We start from the raw sequence: 27,715 nt of genomic DNA on the forward strand, positions 1-27,715 counted from the left end.
ACATACGAGTGACATATGTATGCAATTTCCCGAGAAATCCATCCAGACAAGTCTAAAATATAAATACTTATAATAGGCTTACTCTACTGAAGCAGAGAAAGACAAAAACACGGTTTGGAAGATGGATTTATGTTGTACTTACTCATTATTTACCTTTTGTTTATTTTGAACAATAAAGTTACATAGTGTACCTTTAACTAAAACTTTGGCAAAATATTATTTTATTATTCAACAAATGAATAGTAATATCCTATTAATATACTGTGGCTTGGGAGGCACAGTGTCTTAGTGGTTAGCATGTTTACTGGTATTGGGGGCCTGAAGTGTGTGAATGGGTATGTGAATGTGTGCATGATTTTGTCATGCGATGGGCAAAAAGAGCGCACACTGCAGATATCTACACAAAAACCACATAACTCTGAATATGAGGTGGATGTCACAAGCTCTCTTTAATTCTGAAATACCCCCATTATAGAGGGAGCGAATTATCTTTTAGAGAAATATCAAAAATTTACATTGTTATTTTTTACAGCTTTATTACCCTACATGTGGTTAAATATTTAGAACTGTACTTTACAGTTTAGATATGCATTTTATTCCTTTTAATTGTTTTTATTTAATCAGAAGGGAAGGTATATGCTTGTGTATGTTTAACATAACTGCCAGCATTTAGTCACAGACCAGATAAGACAGATAAGAGAGAATATACAGATAAGATCTTTTACCACACAGCAAATTCACTTGCATGTAAATCCAGGTATAAACTGAAATCCTGCCTGTAAAATCTCTTTCATATACCGAAAGAGAAATCTCGTTCATATTTCATATAAGATAAAAATATCTTACATATATATTTCATAAAAGATCTTTCATACACTAAGCACAGCCTCACACCTCCAGGGTCCGGGGTTCGAGTCCTGCCAGGGACATGTGTGTGCGGAGTTTGCATGTGCGGGGGTTTCCTTCGGGTACTCCGGTTTTCTCCCAGTCCAAAGACATGCATGGTAGGCTGATTGGCATGTCTAAAGTGTCCATAGTGTTTGAATGGGTGTGTGAGTGTGTATGTGATTGTGCCCTGCGATGGACTGGCACCCTGTCCAGGGTGTACCCCGCCTTGTGCCCGATGCTCCCTGGGATAGGCTCCAGGTTCCCCGTGACCCTGAAAAGGAGTAAGCAGTAGATGATCGATGGATGGATACATTCACTAACTTCCATTTATGCAAATGTAGTTCATTTTGAATTAATCTTATTTTGTATATTATTTAATGTAATCTAAGGTATTTACTGAATTAAATGGTTGATGAATTTGTTGGTTTGTGTTCCAACTAAAACACCAACATTAATCTGCCTTTTGTGATGGTTAACTTAAATGATAATAATGTTTAAAATGTTGTTATTATGCACTCAGAATAAATTAATAATAAAAATATTAAAAGAATAGTAATGCAACAGGAATTATTATTATTAGCATTATAAAATTTTATTATTATTATTATTATTATTATTATTATTGTTGTTGTTGTTGTTGTTGTTGTTGTTGTTATTATTATTATTATTATTATTATTATTATTATTATTATCATAATTCATCTTCAGTAGCTACTTTATTGCAGTTGATCCAAAGCCTATTGAATCTTTATTTCTGAGCTACCAGTGCAGTCCCACTTGACAAACCTGTGAAACATTTTTGTTCAAGATCTAATGATTATATATTTAGTGAATCGATTATTGTATTGCGTCCAAAACAAATAATAATTTCAACAAATCATTAAAGTAATTTAAGGTTACTTAAACTCCAACACCATTTGTACAGAGCAAAAAAAAATATTGATTATTGTTTATTCTTCATAACAGCAGCAGTTCATATAGTGCATACAATGCATGCATACATTTACATTTATTCACTTAGCAGACACTTTTATCCAAACCGACTTACAAATGAGAAAGCATAATCATGTTCAATTCCTTTTCTGAATTTACTTTTTATGTGAAATGTCAACATTTATCCCCCAGAAGCCATTGGGTGTAAATAAAACAATGAATATAAAAAACCACAAATAAAGAAATAAAAAAGAAATAAAAAAGTACAAAAAAAAACAGCAAGAGAAGTGATATATGATATAGAGAAGTATTATTTACTATAATATTATTTAAACATTATTTACTATAATATTGTTGTGTCATATTTTATTACATGAAGTAACCAGTAAAAAATTTATTTTATAGCAATATATAGTTGCTGAATAATAATATTATAATATTATAGAAAATATTGTTACTGTACATTAAATATCACTTCTCTTGCTGTTTTTTTTTAATCATATATATATTTGCTATTGTGCTGCAGAAAAATTGTTTGGTTTTTTATTTAGTTTCGATTTTCCCTGCAGATGAAAACACACAGGAGGGGCTCTGAAATCAGTCTCATACTTACTAGACAGTCCAACATAAAAGGTATTTCAAAAAGACAATCCAAGAAAAATGGCACATATAAAATCAGAGTAAACATGGCAACACTTAGCACTAACACTCCTGGTTTCCTGGCTGTGGCTTGGGTGGTGTCAAGAGGGGCTTTAAATGTTACTATACATGCTGTACATGTAGTTACAGGTAACACACATAAACACATATTTATTACAAAAAAAATGTCGCTTCGGATGAACTGGCATCCAATTGCTAGCAGCCACACAAACATGCAGAAGGTAATAGAGCAGGAATTGGAGAAAATAACAGCAACTGATGGATATTTTACAGTAACAATGCTTTCTAATGCCACCACCTGGTGAAGCAGATGACCACAGAGCCTAGCTCCAAATAACAGGGTGATAACAGGTTTCATCCAACCTGCATTTCCATTGAAAATGTATGTTACAAGGACTGGACTCAGAATCAGCTCCAGCAGGTCACTGAGTAGAAGGAAGATGACGATGAATGAGATTCGACCTCTGCTCTTATGATGGTGGTACAGAACACTGAGAGCCAAAAGCAGAGATAAAAAACCCCCACAAAAACCAGTAATGATGAAGATGATCAGACGGTTTTTTAGGGTGATTATATTCCTTGGTAGAAAGTAAAAGTTCTGACAGGTGAATATGGACATGGCTTTTTCTCTCTTCTGCTTCTTTATGCGCTGTAATAAATTATGGCATGTGTAAGGAATAAAACATTTTGGAATATGCTGCTATAGATTAATCAAATCATACTGTAATAAATAATCAATACTGAGGTGGTGAAGTGGACCAGCATGAAGTTGATCACTTTCCATAACAACATGTCCAATTTTAAATTAGCTAAAAATGGTATGTCTTATTTTTAGCTGTTCATATTTCCATTTAATGTTGTGGAAAGTCCACAACACTACATCCTGTTATCATTTGTGTTATAGCAGATAAATACAAACATTCCTTCAGTAGCCTCTCTTTTCTCTCTGTTTTTAGTCATCAAGTCAAGTCAACCTTTATTTATAGAGAACATTTAAAACAATAGAAGTTGTTCCAAAGTGGTTTACAAATCAATCAATCAAATAAGCAATCACAGATATGTTTAAAATTATAGTGATAATAATAATAATAATAAGAAGAGGAAGCAGAAGAAGAAGAAGAAGAAGAAGAAGAAGAACATCGGATTTGTTTTCATTTAATTGTAAAAAGTTGTTTTCCAACCAATGTTTAACGTATTGGAAACATTTTAAAAATCAATTTAATTAGTTTTGTCTACGCTCACTGGAAAGTTACATTGAGAATCATCAGCATAACAAAGCTAAAAAAAAAAAACCTGAAAAATAAAACTCAGAGGAAGCATATACAGGAACAATAGAAAGGGTTCTAAAATTGACCCTTGAGGGACAGCACATTTTAACTGAACTGCCATAGAAGAAAAGGGCCATTCCCTGGATGCCAACCAAACATTAAAGATGATTGAAAAGAATATTATAGTCGATAATGTCGTACGGTGCACTGAGACCTAATAAAACTAAAAACAACATGTGAGCCAGAATCCATGGAGGGCAAAATGTCATTAGAGACCCTCAATAATGCAGATTCGGTGCTGTGCAAAGATCTAAAATCCGACTGAAACGTATCTAGAATGTTAATACATTTAGATAGGAATAGAGCTGCAAACAGACTCTATTCAGAATCTTGGACATAAAAGGCAGTTTGGAGATTGGTCTATAATTATTGTGTATTGTCAGTTTTTTGCGAGAGGTTTTTTAATAAGGCATGTAGAATTGCATGTTTAAAACTGCTTGGAACAACTCCATTCACTGAGGAGCTATTAAATAGATGTTACACTGGAGCCAGCAGTTGTAAAAATGTCTTTGAAAAGATGTGGATGAAGAATATCTAGCTTATAGGCTTACAGGCTGAGAAGGAGCAGTTATGGACAGTTTGAAACACTATTGAGTAATGGTCAGAAATGCCATCATCTAAGACCTCTAACCTAGAATCAGAGATATCATAATATAGTACTAGATCTAATATATGGCCCATATTGTGAGAAGGACCACTGACATGGTGCACAAAATTTAAAGATTCAGTAAGGAAATGTTTTTAAGTTAATAAACAGAACATTCAGCTTGTCCTGCTAAAGAGTAATTGTGAAGCAAAAAGGTCTTCATCCTGAGGATTTTCCCATGGAGGAAATCATACCGACTGTTTCAAGCCCTGAGACTGGAGACTCCTTCAATTAATGTTAAATAAATGTTTTTTTTTACCATATCAATGATTATACATTGATACTTCAATAAATTACAGAATTTTTACCAATTAATCAATAGTTGTAGATTATGTAGAATGTACTACATACTGGTCCCTGTGAATTCATCAACATTCTTTACCAATCAGATGTAAGAATTCAAAAGTGCTACAGTATAATATTTTTATAATCAATATTATAATCAATATGCTAACATTTATTAACAATCACATACCCTTTAGGAAGAAATATTTTTTATAATGTTCTGTTTATTTTAATTTATTTTGTAGTCATCAAAATCTAAAGTTTGAGCAAGAAAGAAATTCAAGAGCACTTACCAACACCACTGAAGACCCAGAGGAAAATGAATGACTGAAAATCAAACTGTAGTTATAGAATATGATTACCTGTGTGTGTGTGTATATATATATGTATATATATATATATATATATATATATATATATATATATATATATATATATATATATATAGAGAGAGAGAGAGAGAGAGAGAGAGAGAGAGAGAGAGAGAGAGAGAGAGAGAAAGGAAGAGAACAATAAGTAAGGAAAATATTATATCCTACATATGATGAGAGAACATGGCACCTTTGTTGGCAGACCACACAATTTTTAGGTAAGCAAGTATTGTAACATTTGACTGACAGGTGTTTTCACTGTCCAGATGTTCTGCAAAAAATTGCCCTTGCTTTTATAATACTGTGTGTGTGTGTGTGTGTGTGTGTGTGTGTGTGTGTGTGTGTGTGTGTGTGTCTGTCTGTCTGTCTGTCTGTCTGTCTGTCTGTCTGTATGTGTCTTTGTTATTGCAAATAAATTGGTTCAGATAATTTTATAACACCTCACTTTCACATACACACAACACTACACAAGGAGACCAATGAACACTTCATAATGTCTTCATAATTCTAAGTAAAACTGTAGCTGGACTAATCAAATGTTGTTTTCTAACAGCAATTTAAAAAAATATTCTGGCATTAGAATAATCAACCCAATGCAATTTAATCAATACTATTTGCAGCATATTTCTGAAAAGAATTAACCAGGACTTAATATACTGCATACAAATATGCACTGATATAAAAATTGCCATGAAATAACTCACAGTTTTGTGCAGAACGTTGGTACCCTGTACTTAAATGAATTTTCAATGGAACATGATATTTACTCCAACAGTTTTATCTGTGAGTAAAAGCCTGTAGAAGATTGAAGAGAACACTGAAAGAGGAAAAGAGAAGAGGGTATCATGTGTCATTTATACCACAGCAGTGCTGAATTCTCAAATCTCATTGGTCAGAAAGTGCTACATGCAATAGTAATGCGCTTCTGTGAACAAATTTCACATGGAATTGTATGGTGGACATTTCATATAAGTTAAGAGTTAACAAATGTGTTGTTATGTGTATATGTACAGTGTTGTGTTTTAGGGACACTGTACTATGATACTGTACACAGGTGTATAAAGATCTATCACATTTAAGGCAACTGCTTTAATTTTTACAATAAAATTTCACATTAAGGTCCTGCATTAAAAATGTGCAATAAATCACTGTAATATTGAGATACATTCTAGGACATTTTAGTCATTTTCAGCCTTTTCTTGAAGAAAAGTGTGTTGATTTTCAACTGATTCTCATCATTGTTTTCAACCATATAATGGTATGAATTATTATGGAATTTTTCTTGAGCTATAAAATAACATGTTGTACTAGGTCATTTTATAATTGCAGCCTGAAATCATTACAGTAGTTAACTGGCAAATTAAATGTGTAAAATCTGCAGGAATTTTTGTTTACTCTTAAGAAAGCTATTATTTTTAGGCTAATTTGAGCAAAATGTATTTTGTATGTATATTGCTTTAATTTCTGAACCGGCATATTCAACAAAAACATTTTTTTTTAAATCTCAAAAGCAGAGTTTGATCCCAATCTCCAATTTCACAGTGTATAAACGTCTTTTTATTTCAGTACTACAAGATCCGAAAAATCGCCTTGACAGCTAAACACCACATGATAAATGCAGAAAAAGTGTGTGTGTGTGTGTGTGTGTGTGTGTGTGTGTGTGTGTGTGTGTGTGTGTGTGTGTGTGCGTGTGCATGCATGTGGCAGCATTTTACGCACAGATAAGATATAGGTATGGGAAAAGATGCAGATGAAACATTTTTACCACACGGAGCAAATTCACATGCATACAGACAAAATAAGACAGATAAGAGAGAAGATACACGTAAGATCTTTTACCACATGGAACAAAATGACATGTAAGAAAACCCACATACAAACTGAAATCCTGCATGTTCATTCTTTCATACACATTCATTAATCCTTTCTGCAGACCATATTTCATATTTTAGCCCTCCTATTATGTTATGGGTCAATTTAAGCCATTTCCACATTTGAGATGTCTGAAGTACTGGTTAATCTCCCTTTTTCTCTTTGAAATTTTTTGACTTTCCTCATTCAGGGTCATGAACTTATATGCAAATATTTCTTATTATGGCTTGTCTTGGACAAAGTGGCTTAAACCTTAAAAGAAAATCATACTTGCACTCAGTGGCCAGTTTACTAGGTACCATGGCCCTGTATCTACATTCAGTGGGGATTTTACCAGGTAAAGCTACCTGGATATTTTGTTTGAGGACTGATTCTCAGCTCAGCCATAACACTGAGATGTTTAAAGATCTTAAATTCACTTGTACCAGTGCCACACACACTGACATTCCATGTCACTTGCAAAGCACACCAGGTATATCTGTAAAATGGCTAATGAGTATAAATACAAATTAAGTGTTAAATTAAGATGAGACAGAGATAGCAGTAAAATCGTATATATACACATTAGCACATTTAATGTGTAGTAGCCCTTTAATCTAGACTCTCTATGCTCTCAATACAATTTGTAGCTGGAAGCTTTTACTCTCATCTGACTGCAGTACACATTTTAAACCCTTGTAGGTGTGGAAGACTTTACTCTGCCCTAGAGTATAGAGAAAATAGACCACCTCAAAAATTTTATCGATTGAGTTACTGAATCTTGTTTAAAAATTACCATGATATGAAATGTATTACTATCACAGTTCACTGTAAGCTTTAAGGAGCTTGTTTAACAGTGTTTCAATCTTTAATCCTTAATATCATGTGAAGGTGCTCTTAATGTTTGAAATAAATAGAGGATGTTGGTTGGGCATTCATAATTATTATCATATTTATTATCATATTAATAACCTGTAACTATTTTGAGCATGTATTTTTTGTATTGATATCTGTGGCTCTGTATTTATTATAGCAGCATTTTTATCTATACATCTGGTTATATTTACTTTATATTTGGTTATATTTATGTAATATTCTACGTATAAATATTTGATACTTTTTTACTGAATGTGTTTATTGTTATTACTTCTTGACTACTTCTCAGTAAAATATATGCTCAACAAGTTACATTAAATAAGATACAGAGACAGTTCTGCCATTGAAAGTAACATATTAAGTATGCAGTCTTAATAGGGTATATATATAGAGAGAGAAAGGTAGAGATCAATAAGTAAGGAAAATGTTATATCCTACATATGATGAGAGAAAAAGTAAGGACCATTTATACAGTCCCCTCAGAAAGTGTTTGAATGGCAAGGCCAAGTCTATTGTTTTTGCTATACACTGCACACATTTGGGAGTGAGATCAAAATATGAATACGAGACAATAATTCAAAATTTCAGCTTTCATTTCCTGAGATGTATGTCTAGAAGTGTTGCACAACTTAGAACATGGCACCTTTGTTGTCAGACCACACAATTTTTACGTAAGCAAGTATTGTAACATGTGATTGACAGGTGTTTTCATTGCCCAGATGTTCTGTCAAGAATTGGCCTTGCTTTTATAATACTGTGTGTGTGTGTGTGTGTGTGTGTGTGTGTGTGTGTGTGTGTGTCTGTCTGTCTGTCTGTCTGTTTGTCTGTATGTATGTGTCTTTGTTATTGCAAATAAATTGGTTCAGATAATTTTATAACACCTCACATTCACGTACACACAATACTACACAAGGAGACCTATGAACACTTCATAATGTCTTCATAATTCTAAGTAAAATTGTAGCTGGACTAATCAAATGTTGTTTCCTTTCAAAGGGAACTCCGACGTTCCATTTAGCATAACAGTATGGGAATGCCTTGTGCGCGTGACCGGTATCTGAAGCTTGTGTAAAATCATGCCTCTACTTATAGGATGCCTCTACTTATGAGGTTGTTAGGGCAGTTAGCCCCCAGTGCTACTGTAGGGCCTCCCCTAGCCAAGGCGGTCCCCAAGTTTTCAGTGTTCTCTAGTCAGCGAGTTGTCACAGGGCAACGAAAATCTGATTCTTCCCTCCAATAGAATGTGGAATAGTTAACGTCACTAAAAGACCATCAGGCAGCCTGCAACTACTGCGAAATGTGTCTCTATGGGTTCTGTCTAATGTAGAAAGGGTTACCGGGTCCAGTTATAGCTTTAAACCCCCCAGCCCCCCCGGGTTCACAGGTGTGCTCACCACAGCAGTCAGCACAGACCAGAGCCCGACATTAGTGCAGGAAGTAAGCCCCCTTTTGGACAATGGGGCCATAGAACATGTACCCCATTCCTGAAGGGATGGAGGTTTACAGCCATTATTTCCTGTTCCGCAAAAAAGTGTGAGTATGCTTCCAATTTTAGATCTGCATCATCTGAACCGTACTCTTCGGACATACAGGTTCAGAGGCGTACGCTCAAACTTATCGTGCCACAGATTCAGTTCGTGAACTGGTTTGTGACGATAGATCTAAAAGGTGCATATTTCCACATAGGAATATCGCTAGCTTTATCCCCTCGCACCTTCATAAAGTGCATGGATGTCACTCTGGCTCCACTGGGACTCCAGGGCATCTGTGTACCAAGCTACCTGGACAACTGGTTAATTCTAGCACGATCCAGGGAGCTGGCGGTTCAACATCGAGATGTTGTTCTCGCCCACATGAAGAGGTTGGGGCTCAGGTTGAATCTCAGAAAAGTATGCTTTCCCCGGTGCAGTGGAAAACTTTTCTATGGGTTATAGGATTCTACTACGATGAGGGCGTTTCTATCCCCAACAGGCGTAGTGTCAATCCTATCAACACTGAGCAAGATAAAGCTAGATTTTGGGAGACTTTGGGGTGGAGTCCACACATGTAGCCGAGGTCACATCTGTATGCTGCTCCCCCCATCGCCCTGCTCCCACAAGCTCTAGCGAGAGTTCGCCAAGACAGTCTGCTAGTAGCATCTTTTGGCCAACTCGAACATGGTTCTGAGGAATAATATCCCTGCGAGATGGCACTCCTTGGGAGATTCCTGTCCGCAGGGATCCACTGTAGACCCAGTAAACTGCGCAATAGCTACAGTCCTGGGGCTCCTACAAGAACATTTCTCAGCGGTGTGGGCTCCTTCTACAATCAGGGTTACGTGGCCGCCATTTCGGCCAGCCACGCCCCTGTTGAGGGAGCCTATGTGGGGCAGCATCCTCCATCCTCTAACTTTGAGGATCATGCGTGGTGTCAGACGGCTGAGGCCCATCTGTAGGCCGCACATACCTTCCTGGGACCTTCTGTAGTCCTGGAAGGTCTGTCGGGTGCCCCATTCAAGTCCTTAGAGTCAGCCTCTGAGAAGCTTCTCTACAAGCTTCTCTACAAGAGAAGAGGTCTACAAGCTCTCTCTGTTGTTCTTTCCTGCCTTGACTTTACCCCTGGATTAGCCAAGGCCTTCCTGTATCCTAGGCCAGATTATATTCCTAAAGTCCCTACATCAGCTGCCCACCCTGTGGTGTTGTAGGCTTTCTGCCCTCCTCTGTTCCTCACACCAGAACAAGAGAGGATGCACCTGCTGTGTCCAGTAAGGGCTCTCTGTACTTACGTCCACCGCTCTGGCCAGTGGCGTAAATTGGAGCAGCTACTGGTCTGCTTTGGCAGTGACAGGAAAAGTGATGTTGTGTCAAAGCAGCGCATCTCTACTTGGATAGTGGAAGCAATCTCTAGGGTTTACGACACGCAGTCTCGCCACGCCTCTGAGCATAAGAGCTCATTCCACTAGGGCGGTCGCCTCCTCGAAGGCTTTGTCCAAACAGGTATCCTTGCAGGATGTGTGTGTGGCTGCAGGGTGGTCTATGCCACACACAGTCATTTGTTATTACAGCCTGGATATTCATTCCACCCCGGGCCCGAGTGTCTTGCAGTGACCCTCGGGCTTGGTTTTTTTTGAACAGGCCGTACCCTCGGTATGACGGAGTGGGTATTCCCGTTCCCATACTGTTATCCTAAATGCAACGTAGAAGTTCCCTTTGAAGGGGAACATCGGGGTTAAGCATGTAACCCTGTTCCCTGAGAAGGAAACGAGACATTATGTCATGTCATACCAGGGCAGGCCTGTGAATTGTGTCTTCGCTTCAGACAATAGAGGCTGGCGGCAAGGTTCACAGGTGCCACATATATATCATGCGAGGTGCTTAATTGCCACGTCACCTGATCATGGCAGGTCTATAAGTAGAGGCATGAATTTACACAAGCTTCAGATACCGGTCACGCGCACAAGGCGTTCCCATACTGTTATGCTAAATGCAATGTCTCGTTCCTTTCTCAGGGAACAGGGTTACATGCGTAACCCTGACGTTTTCTAATAGCTATTTAAAAAATATTGTGGGATTATAATAATCAACCCAATGCAATTTAATCAATACTATTTGCAGCATATTTCTGAAAAGAATTAACCAGGACTTTATATACTGTATACAAATATGCACTAATATAAAAATTGCCATGAAATAACTCACAGTTTTGTGAAGAATGTTGGTACCCTGTACTTATATGAATTCTCAATGGAACATGATATGTAGTCCAACAGTTTTATCTTTGAGTGAAAGCCTGTAGAAGATTAAAGAGAACACTGAAAGAGGAAAAGAGAAGAGGGTATTATATGTCATTTATACCACACCAGTGCTGAATTCTCAAATCTGATTGGTCAGAAGGTGCTACATGTAATAGTAATGCGCTTATGTGAACAACTTTTACATGGACTTGTATGGTTGACATGTCACATAAGTTAAGATTAAACAAAAGTGTTATCTGTATATGTACAGTGTTGTGTTTTAGGGACACTGTACTATGATACGGTACACGGTGTTTAAAGATCTATCACATTTAAGGCAACTGCTTTAATTTTTACATTAAAATTTCACATTAAGGTCCTGCATTAAAAATGTGCAATGAATCACTGTAATACAGAGATGCATTCTGGGATATTTTAGTCATTTTCAACCTTTTCTTGAAAAAAAGTGTGTTTGATTTTCAACTGATTCTCACCATTGTTTCAACCATGTAATGGTATGAATTATTATGGAACTTTTCTTGAGCTGTAAAATAACATGTTGTACTAGGTCATTTTATAATTGCAGCCTGAAATCATTACAGTAGTTTACTGGCAACTTAATTGTGTAAAATCTGCAGGAATTTATGTCTACAGGAATTTCTGTTTACTCTGAAGAAAACTATTATTTTTAGGCTAATTTGAGCAAAATGTATTTTGTATGTATATTGCTTTCATAATAATAAGTGACTATGTTCACCAGCAGTCACTTTCAAGCCATTTCCAAGCTGCTGCTCTGCACGGCTAAAATCCTGATTTTATAACCGCGACATCATCTGACTAAACTACCATACACATAAGTTAAAGACAACGGGTGCACTGTGATTTCGTGCTATATTTCCATATAAAATAATCTCTCAGAGACAGTTAGAAGTGAGTGAATGTGCCGCTCCTCTCTGCCCCTCACTGAACAAAGTAGCCGCAGAGAGAAGTGTGTCTCCGGGTTGAAAGCAGGACCTTGCACTCACCGGGCAGTACTGGCCATTCTCTTCTATGGAAAGTACCTAAGGTAAAGAAAGTACCTTTGACCGAAAAGTCGCTAAATATGTTGCTAGGTGCTTTTTCAATAAAGTTGCTAAAGGGGTCTGAGAAGTGGACCAGAGCTGTCTCTGTTAAAATAAGTGAGTGAACAGTGAGAGGAGGAGAGGGAGAAGGATGGGCTGCAGCGGGGCGTCATATTTTGAGTGAAAGGATTGTATTCTGTCGAAAATAAACCCTTTAAGTTATTTAACTATTTGGTATTCACTGACTTTTTATCATTCAAGCAATTTTTAAGCATGGGTGCGAGGGCCCATTCATCACTGCTTGCAGCTTTAATTTTTTATTATTATTATTATTAAGGCCTAGAGACTGAAACTTAGAGGGAAGGTAGTACCCCAGAGTATTACAGTGTCACAATGTTTCAGCCCAATCTACCAGATGGTGGCACTATAGTGAGCATGTTTAGTGAGCAGAAAAATGGAAATAACTGTTGACCCGTTTGTCAGAGACTCAAGTGTCTCATACCTGTGGAATCCTTAGGACCAGACGAATAAAAGTTCTATTTCTGATTTCATTTCTGCCATCCTGGATTGTTTGTAAAACCTACTTTTTGGAACTAGTCCTAGGTTTTTTGAAGGGAATGAGGAATTTTCACCCAACTTGGTAAACTAATGTAGGGTCCCAGTCTGAGGGAAGGTGGCAAAAATGGAGGAGTTTGGCCATTTGGTGGCAATAGAATAGTAAAAATAAATAAATAAAAAATAAAAAAACTGGGGTGAATATGATTGTATATCATTTAATGTTTCAGATATACACATATTCTTTGTATCATACATTAGATTTTCTGATTCTGAACAACTTTACCTCTAGGACCACTGCTGTCATTCAAGTAAATCAAATTGTTTGTTAAATATTTGAGATTATTTCAGAAACTTAGTTTTACAAGGTAGTCCTAGGTTTTTTGCTCAACTGTAATAATCCTATAGCAGGATCATTCTTTGGACTACTTAGATCAATAATAACACTTTTACTTAAATGGCTACAATGGCTCTTGAACAGAATGACCTATTTTCACCAAACTTGGGATTCTTACGTATCGGTACAACCTGTGGACAATTCTTAAAAAATACTGAATGTGACCAGTTGGTGGCGTTATAACAGAACAAAATATGAAATTGAGAGTAAATGTGGAACCACTGGTACAATAGACTTGATGAATACATCTTGCAAGAATTGTCCTTGTCCAAGGTCCAGCGAGCATATACGTGGACAATTGTGAATCTTGAACAACATGGCTGCCATTGGTTGAGTAATGTTCAGCATCTAATGGACAAGCTTAATGAAAGCTGATATTTCTTAAAATTATCTTGGTTTTTCTTTGATATAGGTGCTAATAGGACAATATTAAGTAATATCTTTTAACGTCTTTAAGGGCCCTAAGGTGATTGACCACTGCTAACGATTGTTTGTCAATAAGGATAATAATAATAATAATAATAATAATAATAATCATAATAATAATAATAATAATAATAATAATAATAATAATAAATGATTATTATTATTATTATTATTATTATTATTATTATTATTATTATTATTAATTATTATTATTATTATTTCATAGTGCATGATATTTTGTATTTGTAGTGTAAAACATTTGCATTGGTTTACATATTGGTAGACATATGCTAATTTAAAAAATATACGCTTCAGATACCGGTCACGTGCAAGGGTGCTACCCACAGTGTTAAGCTAACGTGACGTGAAGTTCCTTTTGAAAGGGAACACAGTCACCCACTATTGATCTGAGAACGCATTGTGCTGCAAGTGTGTCACATTTTTATTTAATAGTTTTATTTATAATTAAAGAAACCAGAGTGAAAATTCATTATCCTGAGTATCCAGTTACACAAATAGAGAGGTGAGTTTAGATTTGGCTAAATAAGTCATACAATCTAGAAACAAACAAGTAGGACATAATCAGTGGTTTATTTCAATCACAATCATTCCTGATATTTGCAATAATTCAGTTGGTTTGAGTTCAGCACTGACAATCAAATTAAAAGAAGAAGCCAGTATTTAGTGGTTTGGGTTTTTACAATGGTGTGATAAGAAGAAATCCTCAGAGAATTCTACAATATCCTCCCAGGAATCCATGGCTAATCATAGGCTGAAGTATTTCAGAAACATTCTGAACACTCTGTGTAATGAGAATTTCTTTATTGAGTCTTAGTTACAGATCATCGAATATGTTGCATGTTAAATAAGATTCTGATACTAACAATGTGAAGTGTTGATTTAAGGGAATGAAGGATGAGCCAAATAAGAAAAAAATCATGTAAAAGCATAAAAAAGGACATGTATTAAATAGAAAATCCCATAATTGTCTCACATAAGTAAACAAACAAACAAATTAATTAATTAAGTAATTAATTAAAAGCCCATTAATAATTTTTAATGTGCTGTACTGAGAATCATCCTTCTACAAACATTGGAAATTCTCAAGCAGGTAAGTGTTTAAGGGAAGGAACAAAGTTTAAAGTGAACACATTTATGCCAGTGAGTAAAACCTCATTCTTACATGTTTTCAGCACTTTCAGTGTTTTAAACATGCTTCCAACTATACCAAATTTCATCAAGACTGTGATGACTGATTGGCTGGGAGGTGACGAGGATTAGGAGTATTGTATTAGTTCAGTAAAGCTCATGATATATCTGCAATGAAAACTGTAAAGGTGTACAGATGAATGAGCAGTTCTTACAACCAGGAAAATTTGAGTGTTTTATTTTCTTTTATGTTAGCCTAGAAATTCTCACTTTCCCAGAAAGACTACTGAATATACTGTATCTCAATAACTCAATAATATTTGTGAGAGAAACTTAACTAGCATTATTCTACCAGAAAATCTAGCTATTATTTTAAACTCAAACCGAGGTATAACTATGCTAAACCCAGAAATGAAGAGGGCATGTTTAATACATCAGTGACATAGTACATAGTAACAGGGTCCGTACAGATGCTTCATAATGAAATTCCAGGATTTCCAATGACTTTTCAAGTACAGTGTATGCTTTTGCTTTCATGGACTATACATTCAAACATTCTTTATTTCTCTTTTTAAATTCCCAAAAATATTAATGAAAATAAGAATTTAAAAAACACAGCCAATTTTAATATAGCTCCTTTTCCCAGCTGTGATGGACTAAATTTGTATTTCCCAGGCATTGCCTCATCTTCACCATAATGTTAAAATACTCCAAGTGAGTGTCAGGAGCACTGTGTCCAAACGTTTCTAGATGATGTCATGCACTAATTAGCATATTCATTACATCATTACATCATATTTTCCTTCTGCCTAATGTCAGCCCTTTACAGCCAAATTCCCAATAAAGCTGTTCTCATTTACTTTAGCTGTTCATATGTATTTTTACTGTTTCTGTTGTCAGACAACAGAACAAGTATGAAATAGTGACTGAACTGCGGCCCAATAAAAGAGTATAGGTTCAGCAACAGTCACTTTCAAACCTTTTGAAAGCTGCTGCTCTGCACTGCTAAAATCCTGATTTTGTAACCACGACGTCATCTGACAAAACCACCATACACATAAGTTAAAGACAACGGGTGCACTGTGATTTTGTGCTATATTTCCATGTAAAATAATCTCTCAGAGAGAAAGTTAGAAACTAATTGTCTAAAAAGTCACTAGATATGACGCTAGGTGGTTTTTTCAAAAAAGTTGGAGGAGGGGCTGCAGCGGGGAGTCATATTTTGAGTAAAAGGACTGTATTCGTGTTCTATAGAAAATAAACGCTTTAAAGTTATTTAGTGATGTCGTATTTATTGACTTTTTATCATTCAAGCACTTTTTAAGCACTGTTAGATAAAAAAAGGCTATTTTCAAGGGTTTCCAGTACTTAAATTACCAAATGCCAAAATCAAGCACTTCAAGCACCTTGTAAGAACCCTGTAGTAGGCCTAATAACAATAATTTTTCATAGATACATTTCCAAAACAAACAAACAAACAAAAAATTCTAGTACTTCTAACTAATAAATGTATTGCATCAGTTGGCTAGTAGTTCCAAGTGCTACACCTAAAACCTCACACATTTGATGTTTTTTTTTGTTCTTTCACCACTTCTTCTTGTTTAAGATATATTTTTGCCACCTGTAAGTCAGAATGACAAAATTATTGACTGTCATATCACTCAGGTAAAATAAATAAATCAATGAATTAATAAATAATAATAAACAGATTTGCCTTGCTATTCTTTAATAAAAACTTTTAGTCGTTGATATGATGAAGTTATCTGTAATTAGGTGTTTATTTTAGATTTATTGAAAGAGACTTGGGCCACAGGTTTCTCCAGATTCTCTGAATTTTATCATGTGCTGTAGATGATGAGATATTCATAGCTTTCACAATTTTACACTGAGGAGCATTATTCTGAAATTGTTCCACAAATTATAGATTTTCGCAGACTTTTGTACACAGGCCTTTACTTCTGAAAGACTCTGCCTCTCTAAGATACACTTTTTTATACCCAATCATGTTACTGACCTGTTGCCAATTAACATAATTAGTTGCTCAATGTTCCTCCAGCTGTTTCTTTTTAGTAACACTTACTGTTCCAGCCTTTTGTTCCCCCGTCCCAACTTTTTTGAGACGTGTTGCGCCCATCAAATTCAAAGTTACCTATTTTTTTCCCTTTAAATAGTACATTTCCTCAGTTTAAACATTTGATTTGTTTTCTACATTCTATTGTGAATAACATATGGGCTTATGAGATTTGCAAATCATTGCATTCTGTTTTTATTTACATTTTTCACAACAACAAAACTTTTTTGGAATTGGGGTTATAGTACTCCCTCCCATTACTCAGGGAAGTGAGATGTTGCTGTTTACAAATGTCAACATGAAAAATGTCAACTGAAAAAAACATGCCTGTCATTAGCCAATCAGATATCAGCAGATAATTGAAAAGGTTCCCATTAAGCTATTGCCACAAAACTTGAATAGAAAATTCAGGGAAGGACCTCCTAGTATCTGACTCAAAATGGCTACCTGGGGGGTGCTGTTCATGTTCATAGGGGTCAGCATTAAGTTCAAGTGGCTGCTTCTCTTCAAACCAAAATTCCAATTGAGCTGAATTTGGTGTGCGCTTTCTGCTAATCTGTAACTGAAATACTTTTAAAAAAAAAAAAGAAAAAAGTCTGCCTTCTGCCAGTTGGCTTTCACCAGGTACGTTAAACAACTAGCATTGAGCTATCTTCACAAAATGTGATACGTGTGAATATGTTTCTTTATTGTTCTATGAATGTTGACAAGAACTGGCCATTGGAGGTGCTATATGCAAGGAGTGTTTGGACCCTGCAGATTGCCGCTTATGGCTATATTACTATTATTATTAGCAGTAGAAGTAGTTGTATTATTATTGTTATTGTTATTATTATTATTATTATTATTAGCAGTAGAAGTAATTGTACTATTATTATTATTGCAGTAGTAGTAGTGATATTTCCTACCGTTCTTTAAGTTTCAGTTTCCACCTCTGGTTCCTTTGTCCAACGGATATGAAGCACTGATGGCTGGACATTCGCAGATATCATCTATGATGAAAAATTATTATTAGGTATATATATATATATATATATATATATATATATATATATATATATATATATATATATATATATATATGTGTGTGTGTGTGTGTGTGTGTGTGTGTGTGTGTGTGTGTGTGTGTGTGTATCTTCCATACATGTCATAAACACAAACCTTTTGAAGAACTTTGTCCCTCACGGTAGGGTTCATGAGATCCTCACTGCTGTTAAACTTTAATCTCAGAAATGCCCTCTTAGTAACAGGCACTAAAAAAATTAGCAGGGTTGATATTTATCAGCTGTTGTAAAACTTAATTTGACTTTAAGTGTTTATATGAAATTGTGAACTGGATATAAAAGTGTAACCTGGAACCCCATAGACTTCCACTTCACAGAGCGTGAGAAACTGGCTAACATTGGGAATGATGATGTTCACATAACGACCCCTCATTTTGCAGGTGTAATTTGCAGAGGCACCAGCAGGGATGCTAGAGATAACGTCACATCTGAGAGAGAGAGAGAGAGAGAGAGAGAGAGAGAGAGAGAGAGAGAGAGAGAGAGAGAGAGAGAAAGAGAGAGAGAGAGAGAGAGAGAGAGAGAGATGAGGGGAATTTTTTTTTTAAAGTTAAGTTTATATATTAAATCCAAGGTTAATGATGTTTCATATATGTCACCACCCTGAAGTTGATTCTTTTCATACCGGAGTGTGGAGAATAATTTATAAATTATTATTTTTAATGACAGATCATACTTTTTCTCAGTCTACAGTCATGTTTAATGTTGCAGAACTCCTGTGAGACAAGTTAGTTCCTGTTATCCCTTACATAATAGCAGCTATAGACAGTCATTCCAGCACCACCCTCTCTTTTTTCTCTCCCATGAAGTTAATAAGAAAAATGCAGCCCTCCATTCTAAAAGCTAAAAGAAAGGGGGAAAAAACTTAATTAAACCCTTCTGGGATTCACACTGTGTCACTATTCCTTCTAAGGCATAGAAGGATTCCCTATTGACTGGAGGGAAGATGAGAAAATGTAATATGTAGCTAAGTTACTATAATGTACACACACACACACAAACATACACACACACACACACACAGAGAGAGAGAGAGAGAGAGAGAGAGAGAGAGAGAGAGAGAGAATTGAATTTCAAAGGCCTTTTATTTACAAGCTTTTAAAAGCTACATTGACCTATTTCGGTCCCTCAGAGTCATTGCAAATGACCTTAAAAGAAAAAAAAAAGTAAAATAAGTTTATATACATATAAATACATATATATAAAAAAATAAATAAATAGATAATTAAAATACTTCTCCTTCCAGTTGCCTTCAAAACCCCCAAAAGGGTGAAGAAAATAAAATAAGCAACCAAGTATCAACCAGTATGTATACAGTCTTCTAAAAGTTGATGAAATCTCACTTTTTCTTCTAAAACCACACATAATGCCCCTTCAAGACACCAGATATTTTCAAACGCCACAAGGTCTTTCATCTCTTGGTGAAACTTAAAATCGATTAATATCCTAGATTTTAAGAGAATCGCAAAAACCACTAAAACGCTGTCCCCTGAATTTGATTCAATTTTGTTTCTCCTGCTGACATATATGGCCATCTTTGCCTGCCCTATGATAAAATTTATCAACTGACACTTAAACCTTTTTTTTTGAGAGTATTTAAAACCAAAGATAAAAGTTTCGATTGTAAAACTCTCATTAAAATGGCCAAGCAGTCTCTGTAAAACAGTAAAAAGAGGCTTCAATCTCACACAGTGCATAAACATGTGAAACACAGATTCTCTCACAGCACAGAAAGGACATTCATAACTCACATCAGGGTTTAAAACACAGATAAAAGAATTAACAGCCACTGCACCGTGTAAAATCCTCCACTGTAAATCCCCACACTTTTTTGTTAATGGTGACTTGTATAAAGCCCTCCATTGTGGCTTTACATGTTCCTTTATTTGTAGAACAGACCGCCAAGATGTGTCGACTCTTTTGTCCAAAAAATTTTTCTTTAGGGATATTACGCACATTTTATACAGTTCTTTCCCAGATGGTACCTTGGGACCCACAAAACTTAGTTGTTCAGATTTAAAAAACACACCTGAGCACTCATGTACATTCGCCGAGACACTAAAATCTGGTAAGGGATCTTGGTCATTGGGACTGTTTAGCCCTCCGGAATATTCCTCCAGCATTTTCAAGACCTCTTCAGTCAACAGGGACCTCCATTCCACAAGGAACTGCGTGACTACACGGACTGACCTCATCTTTATGTGCCCAGCAACTGCCACCGCGTTCCCAAAACCCGGTCCTGCTACGGTCAGTAGGTCACCCAGAGTGACGACTCCAGCCCTGCAGAACCTCTCCGTAAGCGCAGGAAACGGCTTCCTCTGAGAGACATCAAGAATGGAACCCTTTATAATCGGCTCCTGCAGCAGCCAGTAGAGAGAACTTGAGCATTGTACTCTCTGCACTGTTAAAAGTCCCCACACTTTAAAAACATTTCGGTAAAAAACAGGAAGTTTCCTGATGTCCATCTTTTTCGGGTCCATCCAGAAAAGAGGTTTATGCAAATCCAGCCCTTCAAGTGTCCGTAAGATGGCACATGCTACACCCTTCCAGTTTGCATTTACAGGTCCTTGTAGCAGCCTTTGCACAAAACGTAACCGAAAGGCTGCAGTCCTGCTCTGCAGGTGTACCAGTCCATGTCCCCCTTCATCCTTGGGGAGAAACAGAACACTCTGTGGAACCCAGTGTAGACTATCCCAGAAAAAATTAACTAAAATTGACTGGATTTTAGATAAAACATGTATTGGAGGATCGATGCACGCAAGCCTATGCCAGAGGGATGATGCTACCAGGTTGTTAATTATAAGTACCCGCCCCCTAAAGGACACTTTTTTAACTAAAAAATTCCACTTCTCCAACCGACCCTTTACCTTCTCGACAGTCCCTTCAAAGTTTTTCCTCATAAACCCTTCATCTCCTAAAAACACCCCCAAATACTTAAAACCACCTCTGCACCATAGTAAGCGGTCTGGGAGGTTTGGGACGCCGCCTAACCATCCCCCGATTAAAAACGCCACGCTTTTCTCCCAGTTTACCTTGGCAGAAGAAACAATTCTAAAATCGTCAGTGATCTTCCGTATCGTATCAACATCTCTCTGGCTGCCAACAAGTATCGCCACATCGTCAGCGTATGCTGATAGTTTAAAAACACCCTCACACTTTGGAATTGTTATACCTTGTAGTTCAGTTCTCAGTTTAGTTAAAAGAGGTTCAATCGCAAGGGAATATAACATGCCAGATAGTGGGCATCCTTGTCTTATTCCCCTATGAACTTTAAAAGGAGCACACAAGTCACCATTAACCTTCAGTATGCTTTCACTGTCACGATACAGAACTCTTATTTTTTCGATAAAATCCGAATTAAAACCAAAAGCAGACAAAACGTTCCATAAGTAGGTATGCTCAACCCTGTCGAAAGCCTTTTCCTGGTCAATTAAAATCAAACCACATTCCAAATTAAAAATCCTTCCGACCTCTACAACATCCCTAATGAACGAAATGTTATCGTGAATAAATCGACCCGGCACACAGTAGGTCTGGTCCGGATGGATCACCTCTTCCATGACTTTACTAAGTCGGTTTGCCAATACCTTGGAGAGCAGTCGGTATTCTACACAGAGAACTGAGACAGGTCTCCATGATTTTATGTCGTGTAAATCTCCTTTCTTGGGCAACAGAGTCAAAACTGCTCTGCGACAACTGAGCGGCAGCCGCCCCGTGACTAAACTGTCACCCAGTACTTCCAGTAGGTCTGCACCCATTTCAGGCCAAAAGGACTTATAAAATTCAGCCGGTAGACCATCGATCCCTGGTGCCTTGCCACTCTCCATACCCTGGAGGGCTCGTAGCAGTTCCTCTAGGGTCAACTCCCCTCCGAGGTCTGCATGTGCTACCTCTGACACCTGAGGGAGATCTTCCAAGAAGACGTTATCATGTGCCTGCTCAATGGAGATTTCACTCATGTACAGTTCCTTGTAGAACCCGACTGCTCTCTTTCGAATTTCTCTGTGGTCCACTAAAAGTGTCCCATCATCAGAAAACAGGCCATGTATCATCTTATTTTGACCATTCTTTTTTTCCAAATTAAAAAAGAATTTTGACGGTGCATCCATACACTCTACAGTCTGAAATCGCGACCTGACCAGAGCTCCTTGTGCGGTAACGTCTAGCAATTTGGTCAATAAATTCTTCTTTGTCCTTAAATTTTCTATGCATACCTGCCGTCCTGTGTTTTTCATTGGCTCCATTAGCGCCATTATTTCATCTTCCAAGGATTTCATACGTAGAGTTGTGTCTCTCGTGACACTGGAGGTATACTGTTGACACAGCTGTTTAATTTGTGTTTTGGCAAAATCCCACCACTGTTGCACAGATTTAAAAGAATGCTTTGTTGTTCTAAAATCACTCCAAAAATACTTAAACACATCCTTAAAATGACCGTCTTGCAATAAACTGGTGTTAAAATGCCAATACGCACTCTTATGCTTGAGTTTACTTAAAAACACAGTAGACAGAACCATACAATGGTCCGTAAATCCTACCGGTATAATTGCACAACTTCTAAAAGCACTTAACTGGTGTTTAACACCATAAAATTTATCCAATCTGGCCATAGAGAGCATATTATTATAGGAGTGCACCCAGGTATATTGTTTCTGCATGTGGTGGAAATTTCTCCAAATGTCCACAAGGTCACAGGAATTCATTAATTCGACTAGCCTTCTACGTGATGGCATATGGGGCTCTACATGATTCCTGTCCATATCCAGCTCTGTACAGTTAAAATCCCCCCCTAGAATCAAAAAATCATCAGAGTCACAATTTTTTAGGACATTATCTAGGTTTCGTAAAAATACCATTCTGTCAATGGCCGTGGTCGGGGCATAAACACAAACAAAAACGACCCACCTATTCTCATATTGAGCTCTAACCTTTAACAGTCGACCCTTTATGATTTCATCAACTTGATAAGAACAGGGGATAAAATTATTGGAAAATAAAATAGCTACTCCCCCACTGGTAGATGTCTTATGACTTAAAACGGATAAACCTTTAAATTCCCTGGCCCAGTCCGCAGCATTATTAGCGTCTGTGTGGGTTTCCTGAGCAAAGATTACGTCAATTTTCTTTTGCTTCACCGTTTCAAACAACAAAAATCTTTTATTTATTTCCCTTGCTCCATTTAAATTCAACGAAGCAACTCGAAACTCACTCATAAAAATGATGAAAACTAATAGAATTACATACATGATGTCTAGGATTGACTGTCACTATCATTATTGTCCAGCATACCATTGACTTTTGTAAGGATTTTTTTTAGACGGTACCCCTCCTGATCAGTGAAACCCCCTTCTGACATAAACCCACGTGTTTTTCTAATGAACTGTTCCACATCTGGGAAAAACTCGTCTATCCTTACATTCCTAGCATGCTTAGTCTTTCTCAGAAACACCTTGATGTCGTCCACGCTATATTCATGGCTCGAAAAGCCACTTAGATTTACACTACATGTTATACTGCAGTCGGAGGCTTCACTCTCACTCTCTACCTCCCCAGAATTCAGCTCCTCTACGCCATCTTTCCTCTTAGCCTGTGCATGAGGACGATTTCTCCGTCTCTTTCTCTGGGGCACCTTGAACACATTTTCTTCCGTCTCCATATGAGAGCTATCATCCGCAACTTCATCACCAAGGGACGGATCCACACTATCTAGTGACACCGTACTATCCTGTGTATCCTTATCACATAACTCAGGCTCACCCTCAGCCTTCTCTTCTTCACCTGGTTGAACATTGATACCCTGGTGAGAGGGGCCAGCTTCAGGTGCCTCCACCTGAGAGGGTACTGCTGTTCCCTCTCCCGGTGTGTGGGCCCCATCCACCCCAACACCCTCTCCAACAGTAAATTTGTTACCAGCGGCTACGTTAGCATTATCACTATTTTCGGGATTTACCCGTTTTTCTGGACAGGCCCTCACCAGATGACCAGATAAACCACACCCAAAACACTTCATTGTAGTAGTAGTGGCATAAATTACATAATTAAAATCCTCCACCTTTACATTGAGTGTCAGCTCCAGCTCATTATTATCCTTCAGGACCATGTACACAAATCGTCTAAAAGACACGATATGTTTTACATGAGGGGATTTGCTTGTAATTGCAATCCTCTTGATCTGGGAGACCAGTTTACCATAGCGGGATAGAGCTTGGGACAGAACCTCGCCCTTAATAAAAGGAGGAACATTCGACAGGATTATTTTTTTTGACGGGGTTGACAAAGGAAGCACTAAGTGGAACACATCATCAAGCACAACTCCACTGTCCACCATTTCGTTTGCCAACTCCACCGTTTTCAGAAACAGCACAACAGCACTATTCATCCGGGCCGCAGACAGAATGTTGTCGTATCCTACACTCTCCCCCACGGCCAGACACACCTCCTCAACGCTGGCGGTAGTGGCTACTTTAATAGCATGCCGCCGCGTGAGGGAATCATATTTCCCGGTACCTGGGACAGCCATGTTTCCCAAAACACCACGGAAACAGCCGCCCAGGCCAGCGAGAAGCACACACAAACACACACACACAAACACAAACACACACACGCGCGCGCGCGCGCGCGCACAACAAACAGTAGTAAATTGAACTCTCTCAGAAACCAAAGACCTAAAGGAAATCGTATTTCTTAAGAAAAAATAGATAGAAAAAAGAGATAGAAAAAATGAACAAGCGAACTTGGAGCAGCGGCCTCGGCCACGCTCCGCACACACTCACTCACTTCCGCTCCGACTCCGCCCACTCACTCAGTCCATGCGCACACGAGAGAGAGAGAGAGAGAGAGAGAGACATATTGCAGTATTCTACTATATTCTTAACAATTACAGAAAAAATCTGTTTATGGCTATCATGTATTTTTATAAGTTTTAATTGTAGGACTAACATGTTACAATAAGTGCATTCATATAAACCTGCGATTTGGCATGTAGTCAGAACTACTGTCAGTAAGTAGTAATTCACTCCTTGTCAATTTACATGTCAGAATTACACAATTTGTACATTTTAAAATGTCCTTGCCAATCAGGTAAAGAACTGCTGTAATATATTTTATGTACATTTTCTGTAATAATTTTAAATTTAAATGTTTGAGTTATACTTAAAAATAAAGTGTAAAATATTTTAAAATCAGCAATACCAATCTTATGATTGACTATTTAAAAGACTAATTGATGTCGTTAAAAATATTTCACAATATATTTCTTAAACAGCTTTTTAAAAAGACTTCAAGTGCTTTGTAATTATGTACATTACAATATAATAACAATTTTACTGGAATGTTGTAATGCCTTATTAAAGTTGTAAATACATACAAATATTTGTTACCAAATTGCAAAGCCGTATACGCAGGAAGCTTTTTGAATTGTTAATAAAACTCTATAAATAACCTCTTACTCTTATGCTGATATTCTTTATATAGATGTATTTTTAATAATTTCACCTGGGGTTATTGTTGCCGTTGTTGACCAAGGAGTTGCCAATGTGAATCTCAGCACCATTTATCCGTTCTGGACAGCAGTCCCCTCTGTTAGTGATGATTACACTGCTAATATCATACATCGCCAACAAATCCACCCTCCACCATGGGTTATAGTTATCATTTGTACAGGAACATGAGTAGGAATTAAAGTAAGAGTCTCTGTTGCCATCGATAGCAAAGTAGCCAGGGTAATCATTAAGATATAAAGAAGATTGTGTTGTTATTCCTCCTAAGGCCACATTGACTGGAGGTAAGAAGAGAACATATTTATTCATTCATTAATCTTGAACTAAATTTTATTTTTATTAATTGTTTGTTTACACACACACACACACACACACACACACACACACACACACACACACACACACACACACATGCAAATGCACAAACACACACACAGTCGGGTCCCAAAGTCTGAGAGCACTAGTGGAAAATCTTTCTATTTTGCATTTTTTACATTTAATTTAACAGTTTTAATTAGAAATTATATTATTGACTATAACTTAGTAGAATATTTTAAATATTTACATGAATTTCTGAGTTTCTTAATATGTAGTATGTCCCCTTTTTGCTTTAATGACTCTGAACTCGAGCTGGCATGGACTCCACAAGTTTGTGCAAATCCTTATAATCCATTTTAGATCACATCCATGGGAGTGTCGTATGAACACATACTTCAATAGAAGAGATTAGACATTTGTACAATGCAGTTAACATGGTCAATATCACAAATGTATTTTACAATTAGGGACCTAGAAATAGTGCAGAATTTTCAATATTAAATATTCAAAATATTAAACATTTCTCTCTTGGTTTTAAACTTTTCAGAATTCTAAAACTTGTTTATTTCCAGATTTCCATTGTGGTCTCAGACATTTGGACCCCATGGTGTGTGTATATATGTACATGTGTGTATATGTATATATGTATGTATTTATTTCTGTATTTTAGTATAGTCTTACCTTCCTCATGGGTCAGAATCCACTGCAATGAGAAAATGCATATCCCTGTGCAAAAACATGCAATCTAAAATGATACATTTGACTGTGTGTCTGCTTGGGGAGAGACGTAAGAGGAATAACTTTTGATAGGTATTTTCACAAAAATCTATAAAAGGTATTAAATCATTATTACTGTAATGCAACTAACACTATATATATATATATATATATATATATATATATATATATATATATATATATATATATATATATATATATTTTTTTTTTTTGGTTATTGTTTGTTTGTTCGTTTAACTATATCAGTTTGATCCCTTCAAATGAGAGTTTACCTAAAAATAGAAGCATGGGCCTCTGTGAATTCTCCATTTTCTGTTCAAATAGAAAGATAACAACTTTAGATTTACAACAGCACTTGAAGGAAAGGAATGTAGTCAACTGAGAAAGCAATTTGGCATTCACCACTTAAGAATCAGACTTTTACTGTGTAGATCAATTTATATGAAGTGCATCATATATCAAATATATAATGCATTAAGCCAAATAAAGCCCCCGTTTAGAGAGATTTCTTACCTTGCTCTACATGCTCTTCATCTCTTTGACCCATGAAACTCGGAGCTGTCCACCTGGTGTATCACTAAATGAATGTGTAGTTTATTTAAAAGGCAAATTCACATTGTGCTTTACAAATGCAAATAAGTTTGCCTCAAACATCAGTCTATAACAAAGTTGTAAAAAAAAAAAAAACATGAAGCAAAAATCTTCCATTTAGGTTTTATACATACAGAAATACATAATATAGGAATAGCTTTTATCCAGTGTGATAATTGATTTATGAATGAATTTATGTCTGATTCATAAAAACTGTTGTACAAATGTGTGGAGCAAAAGCAAAAATGTCAGGTTAAAACTGATGTGATGGATCACCCAGCATTCCTTTTGGTCATCTG

The 27,715-nt window shown here is 36.7% G+C and overlaps 1 protein-coding gene across 3 annotated transcripts; it reads right to left on the minus strand.

Moving 5' to 3' along the window:
• Positions 1-346: 346 nt before the first annotated feature.
• Positions 347-27,517, minus strand: LOC108260999 (fucolectin-1). Of its 3 annotated transcripts, XR_006981437.2 has the most exons (9): positions 27,339-27,516; positions 27,098-27,137; positions 26,769-26,813; positions 25,765-26,047; positions 18,562-18,701; positions 18,371-18,462; positions 18,118-18,201; positions 11,516-11,628; positions 5,208-5,928 (listed from the first exon to the last, which is right to left on the minus strand). XR_006981437.2 is itself a non-coding variant. In XM_053677566.1 (8 exons), exons 2-7 carry the CDS (start codon positions 27,132-27,134, stop codon positions 18,124-18,126), a joined length of 675 nt encoding a protein of 224 aa, XP_053533541.1. In that variant the 5' UTR covers positions 27,135-27,137; positions 27,339-27,517; the 3' UTR covers positions 347-1,159; positions 18,118-18,123. The 3 variants fall into 3 exon arrangements, 2 of the variants coding, with proteins under 2 accessions (XP_053533541.1, XP_053533540.1); XM_053677566.1 differs by lacking the exons at positions 5,208-5,928; positions 11,516-11,628 and adding an exon at positions 347-1,159 and having other exon boundaries at positions 27,339-27,517; XM_053677565.1 differs by lacking the exons at positions 5,208-5,928; positions 11,516-11,628 and adding an exon at positions 14,795-16,759 and having other exon boundaries at positions 27,339-27,511.
• Between the last annotated feature and the right edge of the window lie 198 nt (positions 27,518-27,715).

Source organism: Ictalurus punctatus, chromosome 29 (assembly GCF_001660625.3).
Source record: "Ictalurus punctatus breed USDA103 chromosome 29, Coco_2.0, whole genome shotgun sequence".
NCBI classification, from domain to species: Eukaryota; Metazoa; Chordata; class Actinopteri; order Siluriformes; family Ictaluridae; genus Ictalurus; species Ictalurus punctatus.

Coding starts and splice junctions, on each gene's coding strand:
- LOC108260999 (XM_053677566.1), bottom strand. CDS start 27,134: ATGGAGAATTCACAGAGGCCCATGCTTCTATTTTTAG. Junction 18,702..25,764: donor AACGGCAACAATAACCCCAG/GTGAAATTATTA, acceptor TCTCTCTCTCAG/ATGTGACGTTATCTCTAGCA. Junction 18,463..18,561: donor GGAAGTCTATGGGGTTCCAG/GTTACACTTTTA, acceptor TAATTTTTTTAG/TGCCTGTTACTAAGAGGGCA.